The sequence below is a fragment of the Leuciscus leuciscus genome, assembly GCF_965113295.1.
Source record: "Leuciscus leuciscus genome assembly, chromosome: 9".
NCBI lineage: Eukaryota > Metazoa > Chordata > Actinopteri > Cypriniformes > Leuciscidae > Leuciscus > Leuciscus leuciscus.
The window spans coordinates 24,807,755-24,829,856 of NC_138733.1; the positions used below are offsets into that span (position 1 = coordinate 24,807,755).

General features: G+C 36.6%; 3 protein-coding genes across 4 annotated transcripts; 1 reads left to right on the plus strand and 2 right to left on the minus strand.

Moving 5' to 3' along the window:
• Positions 1-575: 575 nt before the first annotated feature.
• Positions 576-14,738, minus strand: vezf1b (vascular endothelial zinc finger 1b). Of its 2 annotated transcripts, XM_082179432.1 has the most exons (6): positions 14,583-14,709; positions 8,037-8,117; positions 5,506-6,257; positions 5,301-5,370; positions 4,275-4,440; positions 576-3,556 (listed from the first exon to the last, which is right to left on the minus strand). In XM_082179432.1, exons 1-6 carry the CDS (start codon positions 14,613-14,615, stop codon positions 3,192-3,194), a joined length of 1,467 nt encoding a protein of 488 aa, XP_082035558.1. In that variant the 5' UTR covers positions 14,616-14,709; the 3' UTR covers positions 576-3,191. The 2 variants fall into 2 exon arrangements, with proteins under 2 accessions (XP_082035558.1, XP_082035559.1); XM_082179433.1 differs by lacking the exon at positions 8,037-8,117 and having other exon boundaries at positions 14,583-14,738.
• Positions 14,739-16,703: 1,965 nt separating this feature from the next.
• On the plus strand, positions 16,704-18,840 carry LOC309505387 (gap junction delta-2 protein). Its single transcript, XM_082178738.1, has 2 exons — positions 16,704-16,839; positions 17,176-18,840. The coding sequence occupies exon 2, from the start codon at positions 17,184-17,186 to the stop codon at positions 18,246-18,248; it is 1,065 nt and encodes a 354-aa protein (XP_082034864.1). The 5' UTR covers positions 16,704-16,839; positions 17,176-17,183; the 3' UTR covers positions 18,249-18,840.
• Positions 18,841-20,007: 1,167 nt separating this feature from the next.
• Positions 20,008-21,888, minus strand: LOC309505453 (ras-related protein ORAB-1; the record flags this gene model as incomplete). The annotated part of the gene is made up of 6 exons (XM_082178832.1): positions 20,008-20,490; positions 20,592-20,723; positions 20,828-20,923; positions 21,275-21,370; positions 21,572-21,644; positions 21,875-21,888. 6 exons carry the CDS (start codon positions 21,886-21,888, stop codon positions 20,272-20,274), a joined length of 630 nt encoding a protein of 209 aa, XP_082034958.1. The 3' UTR covers positions 20,008-20,271.
• Positions 21,889-22,102: the final 214 nt, after the last annotated feature.

Consider the following 22,102-nt stretch of genomic DNA (forward strand, 5'->3'; position numbering starts at 1 on the left):
ATACATTAATTGTATATTATCATTCAAAAGTTTTTTTTTTTTTTTTTTCACAAGGCTGCTTTTATTTGACTATAAAAACAGTAATATTGCAAATAAATTATTACAATTGAAATGAACTGTTGTTCAATATAATTTCTTCCTGTGATGGAAAGCTGAATTTTCAGCATCATTACTCCAATCTTCAGTGTCAAATGATCCTTCACAAATTATTTATATGCTGATTTGGTGCACAAGTAATATTTCTTATCAATGTTAATATTTCTTATCAATGTTAAAAACGGTTCTTTAAATATAAAGAACAGCGTTTTTAAGAAATACATATTTCTTTTAACAAATGCCTTTACTGTCACTTTTGATCAGTTTAAAATGTGTTCTTTTCTGAATAGCTTACTGATCCCAAACTTTTGAACAGAAATGTAAAAACTGATAATAGAATATTTACTGAAAGATACTCAGTTTGGCAATGTTCAGGTAAGATTATACTTGGGAGGTGATGTGAATACACATTTCTTTTTGTTTGCTGTTCTATTAAATCAATTTGCAATAGCAAAAGCTTTCAGAGAATGAGGCAGATCATACTTGACAGTTTTCTTTTATTTAGACAACCCAAATAAAAGGCACATAAAACATTGCGCAATGTGTTTACATAATTATTCTTGACATACACTTAAAAAAAAAAAATGTAGGAATGTTTTTTTTTTTTTACCTTTCTGCTAACCAAAAAAAGCCTAGTCTTCGTATATACAAAATTACCAATGTTAATGTTCTAATACAAAAGGTCTTATAAAAGGTTACTTTCCTTGCATGTGTCTATCATAACTACCACGTTCTCTGAGCTAAATGTTTTTGTACAAAGATATACATTCATTGGCCTTCACATGGGTTTGCCAATTTAATCAAAAAGGACATGAAAGGACTGGACTCATTTTAAACTCTCCAATCCAAAACCAAACACAAAGTCTTTTCTCGTTTTTCCCCATTAATGTTCTTTAAAAGATACTGATGCATAAGGAGTAACTTCATTAGCAATACTTTATAGGATATAAAAAAAAATAACAACAGATTCTTAATTCCTCAAACATGGCAACTTGATATTTCATATGCAAAATAGATTCTAAATCTCCACACACATTTGGTAAACAGTTAAACTGCAGTTGGCCGCCCAGTTGTTTCCATCGCTGAGCACTGCTCGTCTTGTCAGAGAGAAGACTGATGTGTTTCACGGTGGCATTTTCAGACATGCAGTTCAGGCACGGAAGTGACGCCATTGCGGAAGGACACACATTTAATCACGAGCACAATTAAAAACGCTTTCTTTTTTTGTTGTTGTTGTAGTGTTTTCAGTCACATTCCTCGAATTCCAGATCTCGAAACTCATCCGAAATAATCCGCCTCGACTAAAGGCAACATTTAAAACAAACAGAACGAAAAATTAAATAGGCCATTGAGTTATTTTAGCTTTCGCATGCCTACATGTAAGTCCATGTAATACTAACTTAAGACCGCAAATGGTTTTCTACCAGGTCAACGCTGGTTGGGAAACAATGGGGGTGGGAGTTAATACAAACTAAACCTTTTTTCAGCAATTTACACCCGGACGGTGGTAGCTATGACATCATCAGTTAAAAGCAGAATCACATTCAGCTGGTTTTACTCTTTGTTTGAGACTCATTCACATTACACAAGCGCACGCAAGCCCAGTTTAGAGGGCGACACGTGACAACATACCTTGCATCAGTTTCCCCATATCATAACACATAAAATGGGCTGGCAGCTGTCCGGTTGGGAGGACTGAGAAAGGCATATTGCTTTTATATATCCCACTGAGAGAGAAAATCAAAGAGAAAAGCTAGTTTGGGGATAATTGCGATGGCCGATTCTGTTATTTTGAACAGGGTTACTCTGAACAAGATGACAAACCCTGCAAATTTGAAGGCAGTTTTGGTTTTCACTGTGACTGGGGTAAACAAACAAGCAACAGAGGTTAACTTAATGCTCCTGTGATGGACGATCACGTCAACAGCTAAAGAGTATTTGGCACCTCAACCTCTTGAGGTGCGTCTCAGTATTCGCCAATAAAGGAAACAATGTTTAGTGTGATAATTGCTAAGAAATTCAGGCTTGGAAGAAAGCGTTAGGCGTGATTCTATACACTACAGGAGCAGAGTAAGTTGGGACACCCTCAGCATATTTCCTGAGCAAAAGGTCCTAAGGAAAAACAGCCCTCGTCCTTCAGAAAGGAAGAGCAGAGACGCCACGGCTACAAAACTAAATGCTCTTAAGATAAGATTCAGGATAAAAATGGACCTTTCAGTGTTGAAGTCGGCCACTTGGTGACCAGGCATCTATATGAACACTCAAAATATTTGATCTAAGATAATACTGCCGTCAGAATAGTCACTAAAGAGATATGTGTTCAGTGCAAGAGTTCATCAGATTGTTACTGTAAATGTTCAACCCCACTAAGCAGAAGAATATCCCAGCTACTGAAACAGAATGCAATTATTCTACAATCAGGAATGACCAACTGCAAAGATTACCTATAAAAAAATAATAATTATAATAATTATAATAAAAACACAGCTACAGATTAAAAGGCTTACAACGTAAGGAGGCCTTTTAAAAACGTATTCTAAATTTTAGTTTTCCTCATTTGTAGAGTATTGTCTCAAAAATAAAAAACCCTCTCATCTTCCATTATTGGAAGCCACTGTCCCTTTTGTTGTACGTGACTCATTAAAATGCATAAAACTATGAAATACTGATAAGCAAGCTAACGTAACAAAAATAAAATCCTCACAGTTAATATTTGCCAAAGTCCTTAAACCGTTAACATTAACAATGAAGCGGCGACGTGCTCCGCTTCAAACAGTCGACTGGCAAGGATTTTCTGGCACTAGAAAAGTGAAAGTGAAATCACCAAACATACAGCATGTCAGTCTTCCACTCCATGCAATAACTATTTTTCCTGTCCGTCACTAAACTCTAGACAATCTGGATCTGCTGGTCTCTCTGCCGAGCGTTGGAGACGCAAAGTGCCAGCTAACTTCCGCATGATTCCTTGCCGCTGCGGACTGTTGTTTTCCTATACTCGCCATTCCTCCAGGCTCTTTTTTCCCTCACAGCTGGAGAGGAAGACTATAACGGGAGACATGAGGTTTACGAGGAGAGGCCGGGTAGAACGTTCGGTTCTACCAGGGCGGGGAGGAAGGCAGGACTTGTGAGAGGAAAGGCATGCTTTCCATCGGCCTCATGGCGATGTTGAGCGGACCGGTGATGTTCATTGACATGGGCGAAGTGATGGCGACGGGATGGGCGATGTTCATGGGCCCCGTGGCTGGGATGTTGACAGAGGCGATGTTGACGGGAGTAGTGATGGTGACCGGGTGCTGAAGGCTGACAGGGGAGGTGATATTGACCGTGTTGGTGGTGATGTTCATCTGGGCGGCGATGGTGACGGGGTTGCTTGCGGTGCCGCGGTTCATGGCCGTAGTGTTGGATGCGGTTGAAGCAGTGACTGACGTGATTGAGGCAGAGTTGCACACGTTGTTAGAGTCTAGCCAAAAAAGGTGGGAGAGAAGAGAGTGAATAAATCATTGAAATGATTTCTAGGGTTGACAGACAACACAAGGGTTCATCAACAAGGATGGCCCAGGGTCAGTGTGAGAGTGTTTCAGGCTAGTTGTACCATGTTGCCAATTTGTAGGGCTGTAACAATACACCAAACCCACGATTCGGTTCGTATCACGATTTTTTAAATGAATTTATTCCCAAGTAAAATAAATAAATAGCCAAAGCTATAACACTTCTGTTTTATTTGTAACAAAACAGACTGTTGAAAAACAAACAAAACTAAACAAAAAATGTAAATACTATTTATTGGAAAAATTAAAATACATTATTAAAAAGAAATGATTCTAAAGAAAAAATATATACTTTAGAAAAAAAGTGGAATTTGTTTTTGTAAAAACGTAACATGAAAAATATACTAAAGAAATCTGAAAAAAATACTTACAGTTGAGCCCTGTCTTATTTTGATTCATCTCTACAAATATCTAACATTCACAGTAGACAGTTGAATTGTGGACTTTAAAAGACCAAGTTGGGGGAAAAAAAGAAGACTTTTAGCACGTAAAGGCCACATCAAATCACACTTGTGGCAAATGATCAGGAAGCACTAATGTATGTGGCAGGATCAAGAGACTCCAGTGCCTCTCTCTGAGTGTTAAAGTCATCCCAGAGGACATTTGAAAATTGTTGGAGAATTGGTATACCTTTGTTACAGGGGGATGTGAAGCCGGCCTGCCCGTGGGTCTTGAGGTGGCTGGTGATGTAGGCGGCACTCAGCATCTTCCCGCAGATGTTGCAGGTAACCTTGCCTTCGTGCCGTATCATGTGTGAACGTAGACGATCTTTGGTGGCAAAGGCGGACGTGCAGGCCTGTAGTTGAAAAACAAATCAGTGTGAAAGGAGTGTGATAGACCAATGAAACTCACAAGAGAGCATGGGACATGTGATCTTATGTTACTTAGCAGGGATGAAAATGTTTTTCTGTGAAAATTAAGACAATTATACATATTTATAAAAATACATTGTTAAAGAAAAAATGTTTCCAAAGAAAGAACATTATTTTACTTTGCCAAAAAAAAAAAAAAAAAAAATATATATATATTCTCAAAAACTATTACATTTTATGAAACATAATAAAAAAAAAATCCCAGTAAATATAAAAATACACTTAAAGAAAAATGTTTAAAAAAAGTAAAGAAAAATATTGTGGATCCTTTGTGAAAATGTAACCTTTTATGACAAATATAAATATACATTTTTGTAAATATAAAATGTTTCTAAAGAAAAAAAAAAAATTCTTTGCAAAGATTTTTTTTTAAAAATTACATTTTATGAAAAATAATAAATATATATTATTTCTAGTAAATATAAAAATACACAGATTTTTTCAATTCGTAAAGAAAAATTTTTTGGATCTTTTGTGAAAATGTAACCTTTTACAGATAAATATAAATATATCTAGTAAATATAAAAAAAAGTTAAATACATTGTTAAAATATGTTTCTAAAGACTTTAAAAAAACTTTGTAAAGAACTTTTTTTTTGAAAGTGTAACATTTTATAAAAAATATAAAAATATCATATTTCTAGTAATATAAAAAATACATTGTTAAATACAAATGTTTATAAAGAATAATTTTTTACATTTTCTTTGTAAAGAAAAAAAAAAGTGGACTTTTTTTTTTTATGTAGCATTTTATGAAAAATATAATTATTAGTGTGTAGTCATACCGTTACTTGGCATTTAAAGGGTCGTTCTGTAGAGTGTACGTGCTTGACATGACAACTAAGATGATCCGGCCTGTTGGAGAGGAAGTTGCACACAATAAAAACAACTTCAAAGTACATGCAAGACATATTAAACAGTTTTTTTTTCATGAGACCCAGAAAGAAAATAATGTTGCTGTTAAGTCAATAGTGAATTTGCTGAACCTACCGCGAGAAGCCTTTCCCACAAACGGAGCAGATATACGGCTTGTGCACGCCGCCGTCGTGCGAGCGCACGTGGTAGGTCATACGGTCCTTCCTCTTGAAGCGCTGGTGACAGATGGGGCATTCGAAGGGCTTCTCGTCCGAGTGCGAGAGCTTGTGGCGGTTGAGGTGGTAGACGTCACGAAAGGCCTTGCCGCACATCTCGCAGCCGTGATTCTTCTTCACAGGTTTGGGGGGTTTTTTGGGCACGGCCGGCTGCTGCTGAGGCAGGACTGACATGATGCCTGCGGCTGTGGACGCAGAGGTGGTGGCCGTGGTGAGGATGCCCGCCATCGTGGAGACGTAGGAGGGGTTGCCGTTGTTGTCGCGTGGCACAGTGGAGATGAGAGGCACCATGGTGGGCGCTGTGGTTGTCTTCTTGGGCCGTGACACCATCTTAATGCCCGTGTGACAGGACTCGTGCCGCCGGAGGTGGTAGCTGTCCCGAAAGGCCTTGTTACAGTAGCCGCATATGAAGGGCGTCTTCGACTTGGGCTCCTTCTTTATAACCACCGGACCACCGCCGCCACCACCTCCTCCCCCTCCGCCCGTCCCGCCGCCCATGTTGTCTTTGAGGAGGTCAGCCGCACTGACTGGGGGCTTCTGGTCGAGCGGAATGGGAAGAACAGGCTTTTGATCCAGCGGCTCAGAGTTGAGCAGAGGCAGAAGACTGTTCTGCGAGACCTGATGCTGGTGGTGGAGGGCTTCATTGGCCTGCTGGAATAGAGGAAGAAATAAAAAGACTTAAAATGTTGAACATTTCATTGAAGCTTTTACCAAAAAACTTCCATTTAAACAAAACCAAAAACTGTTACTACATTAATATAAACTATAGCTCAAAAGTTTGAGGTTGGTACGATTTTTTTAAAACATTTGTTAAAAGAAGTTCTTGTCTTATGCTCACTAAGACTGAATTTGTTTGATCAAAGGAAAACTGTCTAAATGCATTTCAAAATGTAATTTATTTCTGTGATGACAAAGCCGAATTTTTCTTCATAAGTCTTCAGTGTCACATGATCTTTCAGAATTCATTCTAATATGCTGATTTGAAACATTTCTTATTATCAATGTTGAAAACGGTTGTACTGCTTAATATGTTTGAGGAAACCTTTTGAAACATTACAAAAACTCTTGAACTTTTTAACACAATTTAATGTATCCTTGCATACATTTATTTAAACAATAAAATAAATGTAAAAAAAAAAAAATCAGTATTAAGCGAAATTTATAAATAAATTTGCCTGTAATAAAACCTGACTGTATATCATTTGATTTGAACACGCGATGCAAACTCATAGCCCTAGCTGTGTGAATCGACTGGCTGTGATATTATGGGCCAGTGTTGCTATTGGCCAGTATGAAGTAGACACGACATCAGCTGAGAGACGGTGTTAAATGTTTAGCAAAAATAGAAACTGACTCATTTCCAGGGCATCTGTGCAACTTGGAAAACAAGAGAAGCCCTGACTGGGACTTAGCAGGGGGACGAGTCAGCTGTTCAGCAAAGTGCAGGATGACTAATGAGATATTGGAGAGAGTGAGAAAGCTAGACAGAAAGTGAAGGAGAGAGAGAATGAGAAGGAACTATAATTTATTTAGATGTAAGAGAATATGCTGAAAACTGTCCATAAAAAGCAACCTACTCTTTAAGAAAACAGCAACACACTTCAAGAGGAGAAAAAGCAGAGGCATAAAAAAAATGATTCTTGGCCAGCCTAATCCTCGTGTGACTAATAGGAATTTATAGATCACGTTAGGGCAAGAAGCAAATGTGCAGACGTGTGTATCATATCAGAGACTCCAGCGCTTTTGCAAAAGAAACTGCCTGCAAACATAAATCTACTGCATGTAAAATAATCTGAGTCTGTAATGAAAGCAGTTTCTCATGTGACTGGCCTCACAGGCTCAGGTCAGGACGCTCTGCTAAACTTACATATAATAGACAACAACGACTGCAATACACATATAGTTAGATTACATGGTCAGCGGAGCAAGTTTAAAGGCAGAATGTTCACATGATGGCTCTTTTCCATTCAATGAAAGCCACCCGTCAAGCTCCAAAACTGACAAAAAGCACTGTAAAAGTATCCAGTGTATTCCATAAAGGCAGTTCTCAAATCTCATTTGCACATTTAAACATGGCAAATAAAAACATTTTGCTATGTTAATGCTGCTAAACATTCTTGGTTAATGCATGTTTAAATATGTGGAAGTGCAAATTACATTTGAGAGCTACTGCGGAGGGGAAAACAATCTGTTTATGACAAAGAGCTATTATAAATACCTTAAATAAAAAAACAAACAAACATGGAATATAGAGCATGGCTACTATTACATCATTTTCAATTCATTTTTGGATCATGACAGTGTCTGTTTGCGCTTACTTTGATTGTAAAAGGGCAGCACGAAAACTCTTTTAAACTTATGTAGTGCTCCACAAAAGACAGAATTAGGGATGCACCGAAATTTCGGCCGCCGAAAACAAGTGGTACTCACTGCAGAGTCAAATGACGTCCAACTCCTCCTCTCTGGACGTCTAATGGGGTGGGGATAGTCCAGATCCACCTCTCTGAACGTCTAATGGGGTGGAGGGATAGAGTTGTGGGTAGGGTTAAGGTTTGGTTGGATATTCTAGCTCCACCCATTAGGCTCAAATTACATTCGCTCCTCCTCGCTGGACATCTAGCGAGAAGGAGCTATACATACGCTCCACCCATTTGTTCTACAGTGAGCAGCCTCTCGCCAAAAAAGGCATTTTCGGTTTTTGGCCGAAAGAGAAGAATTATATGCTGCCCCGCCCCTCATTGTTCAGCTGAGCAACGCTGGTAAAATGCGGTACAATCTCGTTCACTGATCCGCTCCACACTTCTTTGCTCACATGCTTTGAAAATAATAGCTTTGTAGGACTATACATTATTTGGATAATTGGTCAAAAAAAGAAATCTGTTAAATCGGATTCTGTTGCATAGAACTAAATAAATAATATATTGATGTTTAATATTAACATATTTTCTGTCCAATTTTACTGTTACTTTCAATAAAAGTGAAAAAAGAAAAATATTTGATTGGCTTGTTTAAAAAAAATAATAAGTCAATATTATTAAAATGCTTGATTTACATCAAAAAGTTTAATATTAATACAATTATGCAAAAAAAGCTAATTTAAAATAAAAAATAAATAATTTTTAAAAAGCATTATCGGTTTTCAGCCAAGTGCACCCAGAATTTTTGGTTTCGGCCCAGAATTTTCATTACGGTGCATCCCTATACAGAATCCACATGGGTTTTTAAACTACATGAGGTTGTGAAAATAACCAGAATTATATTTGTTGGGTGAACCATTAAATAGCCTCATTAGAAGGGAAAATAAATGCTTTCTTCAGTGTTGGCCAAAATTTGTTGCAGGTAAAGGAACATAAAACAACAACAGAACATACTTATAAATGAAAGATACAGTCGATGAATAGGATTAGTCACATTTTATCCACAAATGGCTGAATTATTAAAAACGAGAAAAGCTGAAACGAAACAAACAAAGTGGTATAATCACAACAACAAAGCAAGCATTGCAATATAAAAATAATACTCTCAATACAAATAAAATAAAGAATTATAGATACATAAAAATTGTAAAATAAAATGTAAAAAAAGCTAAATTTGTCATCTACTACTACAAAAAAGTATTATGGCTGAGGGGAAAAAAATAAGTGAGTGGAGGTCATAACTTGCTCATAAGGTGTGGGGTGGGGGGGGGGGGGGGGGGGTGTGGGGTGTGGTGGGACACTGATAGCAGGGCCTAAAACAAGAGCAGCTGAAAGTCTACACGACTATTAGACTCCCCGTTCTGCAGCTGCCTGCATTGTCCTATTGGTCACGGCATCCAGTTGGTGGGTGGGGATGGCCATTCACGAACACAATTGTGCCTCTGAGGAAATATAGTAAAGCCTACAGTAACGAGAGACCTGCAGGCTGGACCTGCCTCCGACGACGGCTGGGGAAACGCTATAAACCTCAAAAACCTTACAGGCTTACATATCCTAAAAGTATGAAAGAACATTCAAGTTTTGGTTTTGGTTTTGACCAAAAATCCCCGTAGGTCTTTGTGAGCTTGATTAGGTAATCTGGCTCTACAAAATGTGCTATTAAACAGGACCCAGCTGCTTTGAGGTCTGAATGATTTGAACACCGTTGTTAACCCAGCATTATTTGCTATGGATAGTACTTTTAGCGACATGGTTCTGAGAGTATATTTGTAGCCTATATATGGACCCATTCAAGCAGCCATAAACGCTCAAACCGTGACAGCAACTTGCTCTTCATGCTGCTTGGATGCTTTTGACACAAATTCGCATTGAAGGCTGAGGTCACGCCAATAGAAATAATATGGAGGTTAAGCAGTGCACATAAAAACGCAAAAACACTGTAGACACTTTGAAACACAGACCAATATCTGACAAGCATGACAAAGCAAAATGAAACCTGAAGCAAACTAATTGCATTTAAAATGTGGTGCTATTGTCAGTCTATATTTAAATGATGGTATTGGTTTATAGGTTAATCTGCATTGTGACAGGCATAATGTAGGAATTGGACTTGACAAAAACGGTCTGTAGACACTCTGATTTGCAGCACAAACTTTAGCCGTGATCTGTGAAGATGGCAGATGCACGGATAAATCTGTTTAAGCCTATTACAAGCCTTGTTGTTGGCGGAATAGCTTATAACAATGATAAAATTAAACATCGGTGGGATATAAAAACCGACATATCTCATGTAACCTGTCCAAAACTGTAGGTAAGAGCAAGAGCGAGCAGAACTCCTTTACTCCAAAGACAGAACACAGTGAATCAAATTCTTGTTTGCTGCAGACGGATTAAGAGATGCCTGTTGGGAGCCGGACAAAGCCTTGCTCATGAATAACCTCAGACGCCTGCAGAACAATGAGGAGTGACGCGCTAGACTGTCGTCTCATTAGATGCCTCATCACATGGATGAAATCAAGCAGAACAAATGAAGCACTTTTTAAGTCTACAAACCAAATAACTGATCTCTTATAAAACTGATGAAAGTTTGTAGGTACCAACATATTACATATAATATATAATAATATAAAAGGCACTTGGGAAATAAATTTGAGCAAGCTTTTAAAAACAAACATGGTGTTGCTTACGCTATCTCCTAAATGTTCAGTGAACTCTGGTTACTGACAATACCCGGATGAGCAAGTATGGTTAGGCTTACTCGAAATCACATATGGATTATGATCAGCGCACGTAAGATGTTGGAGGATGGCGATCCGATTGAAGAAACTTCTAAGAACAGTAGACAAACATGCATAATGTGCTCAAGAAAGTTTCAGATTGTGTATAACAATGAATCAATTAGTGATAAAGCGGTCCCAGTTTGACTTTAAACCACAATAAAAAATTCATATTTTTAATTATCATTAAAACCGTATTTGATGATCATAATTTGAACATTTCACGTTAATTACCGTTCAGCATTAAGCAAAGATAGCAACAGTCTCGCGCAGGTGCAGCACAGGTTTGTTTTGTGTGAAAACATGACGGAAGGCAGAGTGCATATGAAACAATGTAAGTATGAATTAATTATATGAATGAATCTCTAACGGGGAACCGACTGTTTTCATAAAAGTTTCAATGCCATTTACTTTTCAGCTTCCCTCCTCTTTGTTAACGGAGGTTACCAGGTAAACAGCTCTATTGTTCAGTTCCATAAGCGCCACCTACTGTCAGAGAGTGGATTTACATTTTCAGTCTGTCGTTTTTTTGTTCAGACCAATGTGAAAATCAGGCTGCTTTTTGTTGTAAATTAAAGTCCAACTGAAATCAAAATTGACCCTATTTACTTTGTTAGCGCATATTACTAGTCTTGTGGTGAACAATTAATCCGTGCAAGTTAAAACACAGAAAAAAATTGTTTGCCGTCGTAATCTTTAATCAAAGTCTGAAAAGTTACTTCCGGTCTGGAATGGCGTCCCTTCTCTGATGACGTAGGTTTGAGGACTTGGGTTGGGAAACGCTTAACCACTCCCTTCAAATCGTTACTCTGTAATGAGCGAGAGATGGAGAGGAGGAGCGCTAGAGTAAAACCCTGCCCTCTGTTCAATATTCTGTTTTACTGGGAAATACGTCACAGCACTGGAGAAAAGTCGTTTGCAACTTCCGGTTCACGCGGACTTTAAAAGCAGCAGATGAAAAAGAAGCTAATGTGCATTTTAAAAAATCTCACCTATGCAGATATAGAATTGGTAATGGAGTGGGTAAAATGCCTATAATTTATGATTTTGATTAAACCTTTTCACAATTCTTTCTTTTTTTCATTTTATAAAACTTTTTTTGGATCAAAACTTTACTTGAACATGCAATACATGTTAGTAGATAAGTACATGCTATAAGTCACCTAGCTGATTCTTTTTGTTCATTTCAAATCCGGCCATCGTTGTTAATGCTATTATTTTAATGTTTATGCAAACAAAAAGTGAATAATGTTGCTAATTTTATTTGTTTTTGTTGGTTTTTGACATGAAACTTGGTCAAATGATCAGCATGTAGTCTATAGCCGTGTTTCCACCGAAATTACCTGGAACAATTTGTCCCAGGAACTTCTTTCCCCCCAGACCTGTTGCTGTCTGCGTTTCCATCACGGTCTTAAGTACCATGAAAACAGGCAAATTAGACCAGTGACGTAGGACTGTGCGAGACTTTCCAGTTTCCGCTGGATTTCGTTCTCCGCATATAAGCTTAATAAAGCCTGCCCTGAACCTCGTCGTCTGTCCATCTGTCTTATTTTATTAAACTCCATCGTTGATTCAAATAGTAAACAACTCTTACTGCGTGCACAGCAACAGACTTTTAAAAATAGTGGTTGAAATAACCAATCAGCATGTTCAGTGCCTAAGTCCCACCCCTGAAAGTTCTTGAACTTTGGAAAAGTACTACCTCATGAGCAGGGACTTTCTGAGGGAATTTTTTTTACCCGGAACTTCATTTAGACCCTGGTATCTGTGGTCGAAACACACCGAGTACCACCCCAAAGTCCCTAGTTCCTGCGATGGAAACTTGGCTTATCAGTACTTTCTGAACATTTCCAACACATTTTAACAATAGCGCATGATCATTTTGATAAATGTGATTGTTTTAGACACTAATTGTGAAATTAATTTTCATATTTCATCTCTAGAATCTATGCTCACAGGAGGTGATTGCAATGGCAAAAATATTTCAGTACATATCCAATTAAAAATAAGTAAGATGATGATGATGAAACACACAAGATGCAGCATGCCTTTCCTACAGTTAACATTTTTGGACATGGTCTGCTTCTATTCCAAAAGTAAATGCATTTTGGCAAACTTTTCTGGAACAAATCTTAGAGTCGTAGAGCGCTTCAAATGCGTTTCTCTCCCAGGGGAGAAGTCGATAGAAAGAAAACACTACTTCCTTGTACCTCTAGAAAAGAAAGCATAATTGGACTAAGATGAAGTTTAAATGTCTTGATTACATGTAATAATTTTTTTTACCAATATTTATTCTTTTTAACTTAATTAGATTTTAACAGCTCTAAAGAATAGCACCCAGTGCATTCAACAGGAAACAACAGTTTTCACAGGTAAAGTAACTTTCTTATTTAACTTTTCTTTTCTAGGCTAACTTAACTTTCTTATGTAATTGATTGAGAAAAGCATATAAATTAATCTTAACTGCTAGACAGCCCAAAAAGAATATGAAAACAAATCTGCAATTTTAAAATAAACCATTTAGATTGCAAAACAACTTTGCATAGTCAATACTACTACTAATTTTAAATTAAAAAGCAGCATGATTATTATTGTGTGAAAAGGCAGAAATAATACATTTTATAAACATCGATTTTGCATATCAATTATAATATATGTAAAAAAATTAAATAAAAAAAAGCAGCATTGGTATTGTTGTAAAAATGGACAGCCTATTGGTGGATCTCTATGCATTTGCATTTATTCATTCATTCAGCAAACGACCAAATTGTTTTTTTTTATAAAATAATAATTCAGAAGAGTCAAGAGTAAAAAAGGACAGTTAATAACAGCCACAACCTAAGTGTTGCACTTTCACCATAAACATGCACAGATTCATCATACATCAACATTCGCATCACACTTACATAAAGCATGCATTAACATCATTGCATGCATAAGATTATGGAGATCAGTTGCCTGAGATAACTATAAAGCATAGTTTAAAATGAATTCCAAATGAACACCTTTTTAAAGTTGGAGAGAGAATATAAGTCAACATTTAAGATGTGTTTTCAAACTTACACCAAACGACTATTCATTACGACTGTGAGAAATCAACCTAGACAAAATTTCACAGTATCATAATAAGTGTTCTATACAGTATTCTGTCCATAATGTGCACGTTCTGTCTCGATTATGATGTCTAGGTGGGCAGGTCAGAAGGTTTTGAAACACAGCCATTATCCCCATGTTCCCTCCAATAAAAGTAACCAAGGGAGCTGCGTTGACAACACATAAAAATAAAGAAAAGGAAAAACGGTGAAACATGGCGATCGATAGGGAAAGATAAACTAAGTATTAAAACGCTGTGCCAAAAAATGCACCTAAACACCGTATTCTATTATTATACACGCAGACATGGACGTTGCGTCTGGCCAAAACATCCAAATTGTGTCACAAAATCAATGAGTACCTAAAACTAAGGCATAAGCTGCCAGCGTAAAAGTGTTTAACTTAAGATAAAAAAGGCAAAAGGCACGTAAAAAAGTGTGAATGGGAAGGAGAGGTGGAAAAGAGGGAAAGAAATCCCTTTTACGTCTCCCTCATAGTTCACAGCTGGAAGTCTGGGGAGATGCAGCATTAGCGGCTAATGTGAGCTAGCTTAGCTACCATTGTTTTTACTGCCTTAAAATCCCGCTTTTAAAGCTTAAATCTCCGCGCTACGCGCTATTTTTAAGAGTCCCGATCGATTTTCTATTTTTTCCCGCGCGGTTGGTATTTATTTCGAACGGCTGGCTTACCTGAAATAAAAATGAACTCCAGCTCGGCTCCATTGCAACACTTAAAAAAATCTGCAGGAAACCTACAAGAAATCTACAACAAAGCAGCTAAACATGGCAGCTGCTACAACTTCCTGTAACCCCGAGGGCCAAACCATTTCATCTGATATACGCTGCTGCTGCTGCTGCTGAGATTCTGCCAGCTCACTCCATCACAGCACTGCACTCACGAACACTTTAGAGCAACGATACTTTTTATTTGTTATAAAATGTTTTATATCATTAAACGAATTTTCACACGACAAATAATGACCACGATGTGTAAATTAATTATCATATAGGCTATACTAAAAGGAAAATGTATAGCATATTTTAGGTGCTATAAAAACATCTGACTTAAGAGTAAGATTACTGAAATTGTTAAAACATTAGCTACGTATTTATTTTAATAACATCTATCTATCTATCTATCTATCTATCTATCTATCTATCTATCTATCTATCTATCTATCTATCTATCTATCTATCTATCTATCTATCTATCTATCTATCTATCTATCTATCTATCTATCTATCTATCTATCTACATATATATGTCTATCTGTCTGTCTGTGTGTCCAGCTCTTTAAATTGTACAGGCAAGAGCTTTTTTTTTTACTCCACAGGTTGTTGCGTAAAATAATAATAATATATATATATTTTAATTAGGCCTATATTAATGATATAAAGTGAAAATATTAAATAAACATTAAAATAATAATAAACACGGGGGAAAAGGCTTATATTATTTATACAAATAGCTTTCTTTAGGTAAAATAATATATTTTTTATAATGTATAATGTATAAGTTACTTGTCCAAAACAATCACTTTAGCAAAGTTTTTACTATTTTCTGTTTATTTTGATAAAAAAAATAAAAATAATTTGTTCAATAAATATGTAATTACAATCTTAATATAAAAAATATTTTATACAGAAACAAAATGATCTAAAAAAGTAAAGATTCTGAAAGCATTGAAGAACCCATACATTTTTTATTAAGATTTACAGAAGTAACAATACATTTTTTTAATGAAATTATTCATATCATATTTTTAAATATGATAGTTTCATTATAAATATGGCGATTATCTCTAGAGTGGACACCTAACTTAATATATCATCTGAATCTAACAATGTCATGTCAACAGATGGAAAAGTCAGCCAGATATTTATTATCATGTTAATTATTGTGTCTTTCGCCCCAGCAGCAGGGGTGCCTTTTAACCCAATTACCATACTTTTACACATTTTTTCCATTATTGAAAAACTGTTGCTTTAATTAGCTTGAACAATTCATGAATTGTTGAAACTGAATTTCATTAAGAAGACCTTTGTCTCAAAATGTATTAAATATTTTTGCAATTCTCATTTGCTACTTAAATCTACAACATTTTAAAAAACATCACATAAATCAACTTTGCGCTGCTGCCCGCGATCACGTCAAGGATCAGCCAAATTTCCAAGTGCATCTTGAAAAGCAAATGTTTTGGAAAGTGCTGCCATACAAATATAGTAAGAAATACTCAAAGTACAACAAATAATACATTCTTTTTTGGTGTGCATGGAGTGAGAGAACCAAATGCAAGATATTATAATATATATGGAGTAATCAAGGCAGATATTGTGCGTCGGGCAGATGGTGTGGTATGCAAAATGTTTACAGTAAAGTGCATCTGTCTGTCTAGCTGTTTAGCTTGCTTGCAGTTTTTATTTGCTATATAAAATATTTGTGTTGTGTTGTGTTTATAATACATTTCAACATAAGGGAGCCAGAGTTGACTCTATAATTCAATATGAAAAAGATGCGTGTAATGGGTCAGTACTTATACATTTGGATCATTTTCATATTATGACATATGAGTTTAACGATTTATCGTGCAGAAGAATAATTTCATTAGCTTTCACATGTTCAGAGCAGGTATATGACAAAATCTCTCATGAATTAGCATTGTTTGCCCATTCCAGCAGGTTCTTTTAAACAATTTGTTTGACTGTTCAGGGACATTCATAGATGTTGCATCCCATTGTATTTTGAAATCTTTGTGACATTGTACATTGGGACGCTTTGTCTGAATACAGTACAATGAGGGTTTTGGATGGATGCCTGTGGTCAGCCCATTTCCCCCAGCTCTCACATTGAGGTCCTTTCCCAGTGACAAACAGCCCTTTTTCAAATGTAGCAATGAAATTGCTCATTTTGTCAAAGTTGTACGAAAAAAAGACAAATTAACCAAAGGTAAGTGTTTTTTCTTGTCTATTTTATTATATTCATCAATGTCATGAGGTTGTACAATTTCATTAAATGAGTGAGCCATTTTATGCACATTGATTGACCTACCAAATAATGATGCAAAGAGATAGATTACACAAAAAAAATCAATCAATTTTACATCAATTATGCATGTTGAAGAAATGCAAATATCACCAACCGAAAGTTTCTGAAATATTGTAATAATTTGCATTAACAGTAGATTATTTGACTCTCTTAAGAAAAACTAATTTTACTTAATATATTAGATGACATCATAACACAATTTAGTTGCCTTTTTCACCGTTTCCTTGTTTTCTCCAGATTAAAAAATGGGGGACTGGTCTATTCTGGGCCGCTTTCTAACAGAGGTTCAGAATCATTCGACGGTCATCGGTAAGATCTGGCTGACGGTGCTCCTGATCTTTCGCATACTGCTGGTGACCCTGGTGGGAGACGCCGTGTACAGTGACGAGCAGTCCAAGTTCACCTGCAATACACTGCAGCCAGGTTGTAACAACGTATGCTATGACACTTTTGCCCCCGTATCACACTTGCGCTTTTGGGTCTTCCAGATTGTGCTGGTCTCAACGCCCTCCATCTTCTACATCATCTATGTGCTGCACAAAATCACCAAAGACGAGAAACTGGAGACAGAGAGGGTCCAGGCAGAGGCCAAGCACCCTGGGCGGCCGGAAGGGAAGAGTGTCAAACTGGCATATGGACCCCAGGGAGAAGAATGGGGTGGTCAGGATGAGGAAAGTGTGGAGCAAAGTCTACTGCAGGATGATTTCGGTGAGGTCAGCAAGGACCCAACCACACTCTCCAGTCAGGTTCTCCTCATCTACATTGTTCATGTCCTGATTCGCTCCGTCCTTGAGATCACGTTTCTTGTCGGTCAGTACTACCTGTTCGGATTTGAGGTGCCTCATTTGTTCCGCTGTGAAACATACCCTTGCCCAACACGGACTGATTGTTTTGTGTCTCGAGCCACCGAAAAGACTATCTTCCTTAATTTTATGTTTAGTATCAGCCTGGGTTGTTTCCTCTTGAACATTGTGGAGCTTCACTACCTCGGCTGGATCTACATTTTCCGCATGTTGTGTGCCGCCTGCTTTCTGTGCTGCAAGCCAGAGAAGGAGCTGTACCCTCAACACAAACCTTTATTGCTACGCCTCAGACACTCAACGCGGAGCAGGCTGGTCCTGCAGTCACCAACAACCACCCTGTCTCAGGAGAAGACGGGGACGGCTTTGCTTTCACACGGCCCAGCCATCTCGTTTGAGACCGACTCTACACTTGAGTGCACCTCAAAGAGAAACCCAGAGGAGAAGGAACGCATGAGGCTGAAATTGGCCAATATGGCTAGATTTACTGGCAAAAAGTCCTGGTTGTAATGTGTACTGATGGTTTTTAATTTCTCGATACATAAGCTTGTTGTACCTTTCATTCAGAGGCCTGTTTCATCTATTTTGGGGGCTTTTTGAACAAGTTACAGCTTTTACAATGCATGCGGTGGTGCTGCGTCCCAGAAGAAACAATGAAAGTGAACGTCAAGGCGCATTATATGCTGAAATCAGCAGAAAATAGAATGAAAGTGCTTACACTTTTATTTGAAAAATAAAGTTACATTTATTTATCATCAACATAAGAGCAACATACAATGATGGCGTGATCTATTCACCCATTTGTTTGAAAAAAGACAGCTGATATCAAAAGGAAATACTTACACACTATGAAAAGTCTGTAAAAATTAGGCCCGATGTACTGTGTTAATATGAAGACATTTTCTGCATTGTTTTTTTTTTTACACAGGTGTTTTACTCGTATTTTGAATTACGCATTGCGATGTGTTTTAGGGTTGAGGGAAATGTCTGTAAACTTAACGGACAAGATACTGGTCATTTTTGCCGGGACATCCTTTTTTTTTATTAATTGTTTTCCTACAGTGTATAACCCAGGCAGGAATCAGTGTGAAGCTCAACATGAGCTTGCAGGATGTATAAAACAGGCCTGAAACTTTTCAGTGATGAAATATGTTATTGTGATCGTGTCAGCTGAGCAGAATTGTTGTTGTGTTGTAATGTTCTGTGCCATTTTGTGTTTGATTCAAATGCTTTCAATGCTTGACCTAAAAAAGTTTCACCCTTTTAGAGCTATGATTATAAATCAAGATAAGCACCTTTCAAAATTTTTGAAATGTCATAAAAATGTATATTATACAAAATGTCAGAATTTGATCATCAAATTATAAATGTATATTATATCACATCTACTTAATTCTATGAATACTTGACTGTTATTTCATTAATGAGATCCAAGAAATAATGACCATGATTTATTGTTTATTTTCTTTTTGATTCTGAGACACATGTTATGTATTGCCATGCACAACAACTCTTGGGCCAGTGCTTTATCTGCGCATATAATAATTAACACATGGTTGATGCGAGTGTTCATTTCGCTTTGTATGCAGTGCAAAAGCTTCTGTATATGCACTGCACAGTGAGAGTGCAGAATTGCTTGATTACCATATGTAAACGAAGCTCAATACAATCAGAAGGTGCTTCCATACTCAGAAAAAGAGAAATACATTTTTATTTTTTGAGAAATTGAAAAGTAAATATATTTTAAGCTGAACTTCTCTTAGATTTCATAGTATTGTTTATTTTAAAAATAGGTGATAGTATCAGACATTTATACACTACCATGCAAAAGTTTGGGGTCAGTAAGATTTAAGAAATTAATACTTTTATTCATTCATACGGATCAAAAGAGGCAAAGACAAAAACTTCTATTCTTTTATAAAAAACTAAATTTATTTTTAAATTAATGGTGTTCTTTCAAACTTTCTATTTATCAAAGAATACTGAAAAAAAGTATCACGGTTTCCACAAATATATTAGGCAAAATCATGTTTGATTAATTTCTGATGGATCATGTGACACTGAAGTAATAGCTGCTGAAAATTCAGTTTTGCCATCACAGGAATAAATTATATTTTAAAATATATTAAAGTGTAAAACAGTTATTTTAAATTGTAATAACATTTCACTATATTACTGATTTTACTGTTTTTTGATCAAATGAATACAACCTTATAAGCATAAGAAGCTTCTTTCAAAAACATTTAATAATCTTAAAGACCCCTTGAAAGTAGTGTATGCTTATAGGTTTTGTCCATCACCAAAAGGATGAAAGAGCCTTTAACATAAAACAATGCATGCATGATCAGAAAATAATTTCCAGAAACATTTCCAAATTCATCTTCATTAGCTTCTTAGGATGTGCAAACATAAAGTCAATGGCTTATTTTACATTTAAAATGAAAAAGAAAGAAGAGGAGGAACAAAAACACATAGAACGATAAACAAAAAATATGGATTTTCATATTACCCAGAATTTTAATGATATTGAGTACTAGCAACAAGAGCTGACCTCCTCAGCTGACTTCTCTCCACCAGGCCATAGGGGGGCACTGTTTATTTTGGATCCCATTTTAACAGTTTCATTCTGAACACTCTCTGTCCCGATCCTCTTCTGGATTTCAGAGGCCATTGTTAAAAATGCCTTCTCTACGTTGTTTGCATTCTTGGCACTTGTCTCCAGGAATGGAATTTTGAGTGACTCAGCAAATTCCTGAAAAAAGTACAAATTAAATGTAATATATAAATTTAGCTTAGATTTGCCAATCCTGTAGAACAGACCTCACCATGAATTTGCATAAGCAGAGAGCTTACCTTTGCTGTGGTAAAGTCTACCACCTTTTTTGAGGAAAGGTCACACTTGTTACCAACTAGCAACTTGGAGACATTTTCACATGCATAGCGATCAATTTCTTCTAACCATTGCTTCACATTGTTGAAAGACTCCTGTAAAAACAAAGTATTTCATTAATCATTATTATTAAGAAATTCTCCAGGACCATACACAAAATGTTAAAATATTAAACATTCTGTAATATTCAAAATATTACCTGCTCAGTGACATCATAGACAATTATAATCCCATGAGCACCTCGATAATAGCTGGATGTTATTGTTCGAAATCGCTCTTGCCCTGCTGTATCCCACTTCAGGACGGAGAAAAGCATGGCACACGTTTTAAAAAAGCGAAATGTTGTTTGCAAAAACTTTGAGAAGATGTGAATATCAATTCTTATGCAGGCATTTAGGACCTTTTTGCTCTATTGGGACCAACCCAAGTGATTGGATAGTCATTTAAATAAAAGTTAATTGGCAAATGATCAGTTATTGTTACTGTACAATAATAATTCGATTTTAAATGTTTTTGTTCCATAGGGGTTTGTTTAAAACAGAACTAATAACTGGATCAAACAAACAAAAAAAGCAACTCAGACACAGCCAGGCACAAACCAACTAGCTGACTCTGAATATGAATTGAAATACATTTCTTTACTCACAATCTGCAGTTTGACAGTCTTCCCCTCCATTTCAATAGTTCTGATTTTGAAATCTACCCCAATAGTGCTGATGTAGCTCTCTGTATAGGTGTCATCCTGGTGGAATAAGTGTTTTTCATCAACAGAAGAATCAACCAATTTTGTAAAAATAAAAAATAAACCATATAGATTTAAAACGCCATGAAGGAAATATTATAGAATTTAGATTTTGGGGTGAGCTACTTTAAATGAATGACACCATTCACTGAAAACCATCCAAACAGAAAATGACAGGCACTGAAATTTTTTTTTCCTTACAGCAAACCGTAGGAGTAAACATGACTTTCCCACACCAGAGTCCCCAATCAGCAGCAATTTGAACAGGTAGTCACTGAAAAACAACATCATATTATTAACTTTGCATGTTACTCTACTGGTGTTCATGCTCAATGCAAGCTGCATTTACTCATTCATTATGGGCACAATAGATAATACTGGCAATAATGGCACAAACTAGAGGCCATTATTCTCTCCAGTCATTGTAATTGAAGAAAGTCTGTTGACCGTTAGCAACACAGTACCTCAATAAAGTAAACATTCTTTAGAGGGATAACTACTTACTACTCAGGATTCATCCTCAGGTTAATTGATCGCAGAATGCTGTACAAAAGTGCTTTTAGCTCGATGATCTTTGTTCAGCTGCGTTCTGTCCTTGGAAATGCAAACAGCAACAACCGTGGCAATAGTGAACCCAGATACTGCTCCATCATTTATTAAAGCCTCTGATCAGGTTACAAAGTGGCCATTACCTGTTTCTTAAAGTTGCAGCCTAGTAGCGATAACAAGTGT

Coding starts and splice junctions, on each gene's coding strand:
- vezf1b (XM_082179432.1), bottom strand. CDS start 14,615: ATGGAGCCGAGCTGGAGTTCATTTTTATTTCAG. Junction 6,258..8,036: donor GGACGTCATTTGACTCTGCA/GTGAGTACCACT, acceptor CCTCTATTCCAG/CAGGCCAATGAAGCCCTCCA. Junction 4,441..5,300: donor CCTTTAAATGCCAAGTAACG/GTATGACTACAC, acceptor TTTCAACTACAG/GCCTGCACGTCCGCCTTTGC.
- LOC309505387 (XM_082178738.1), top strand. CDS start 17,184: ATGGGGGACTGGTCTATTCTGGGCCGCTTTCTAACAGAGGTTCAGAAT.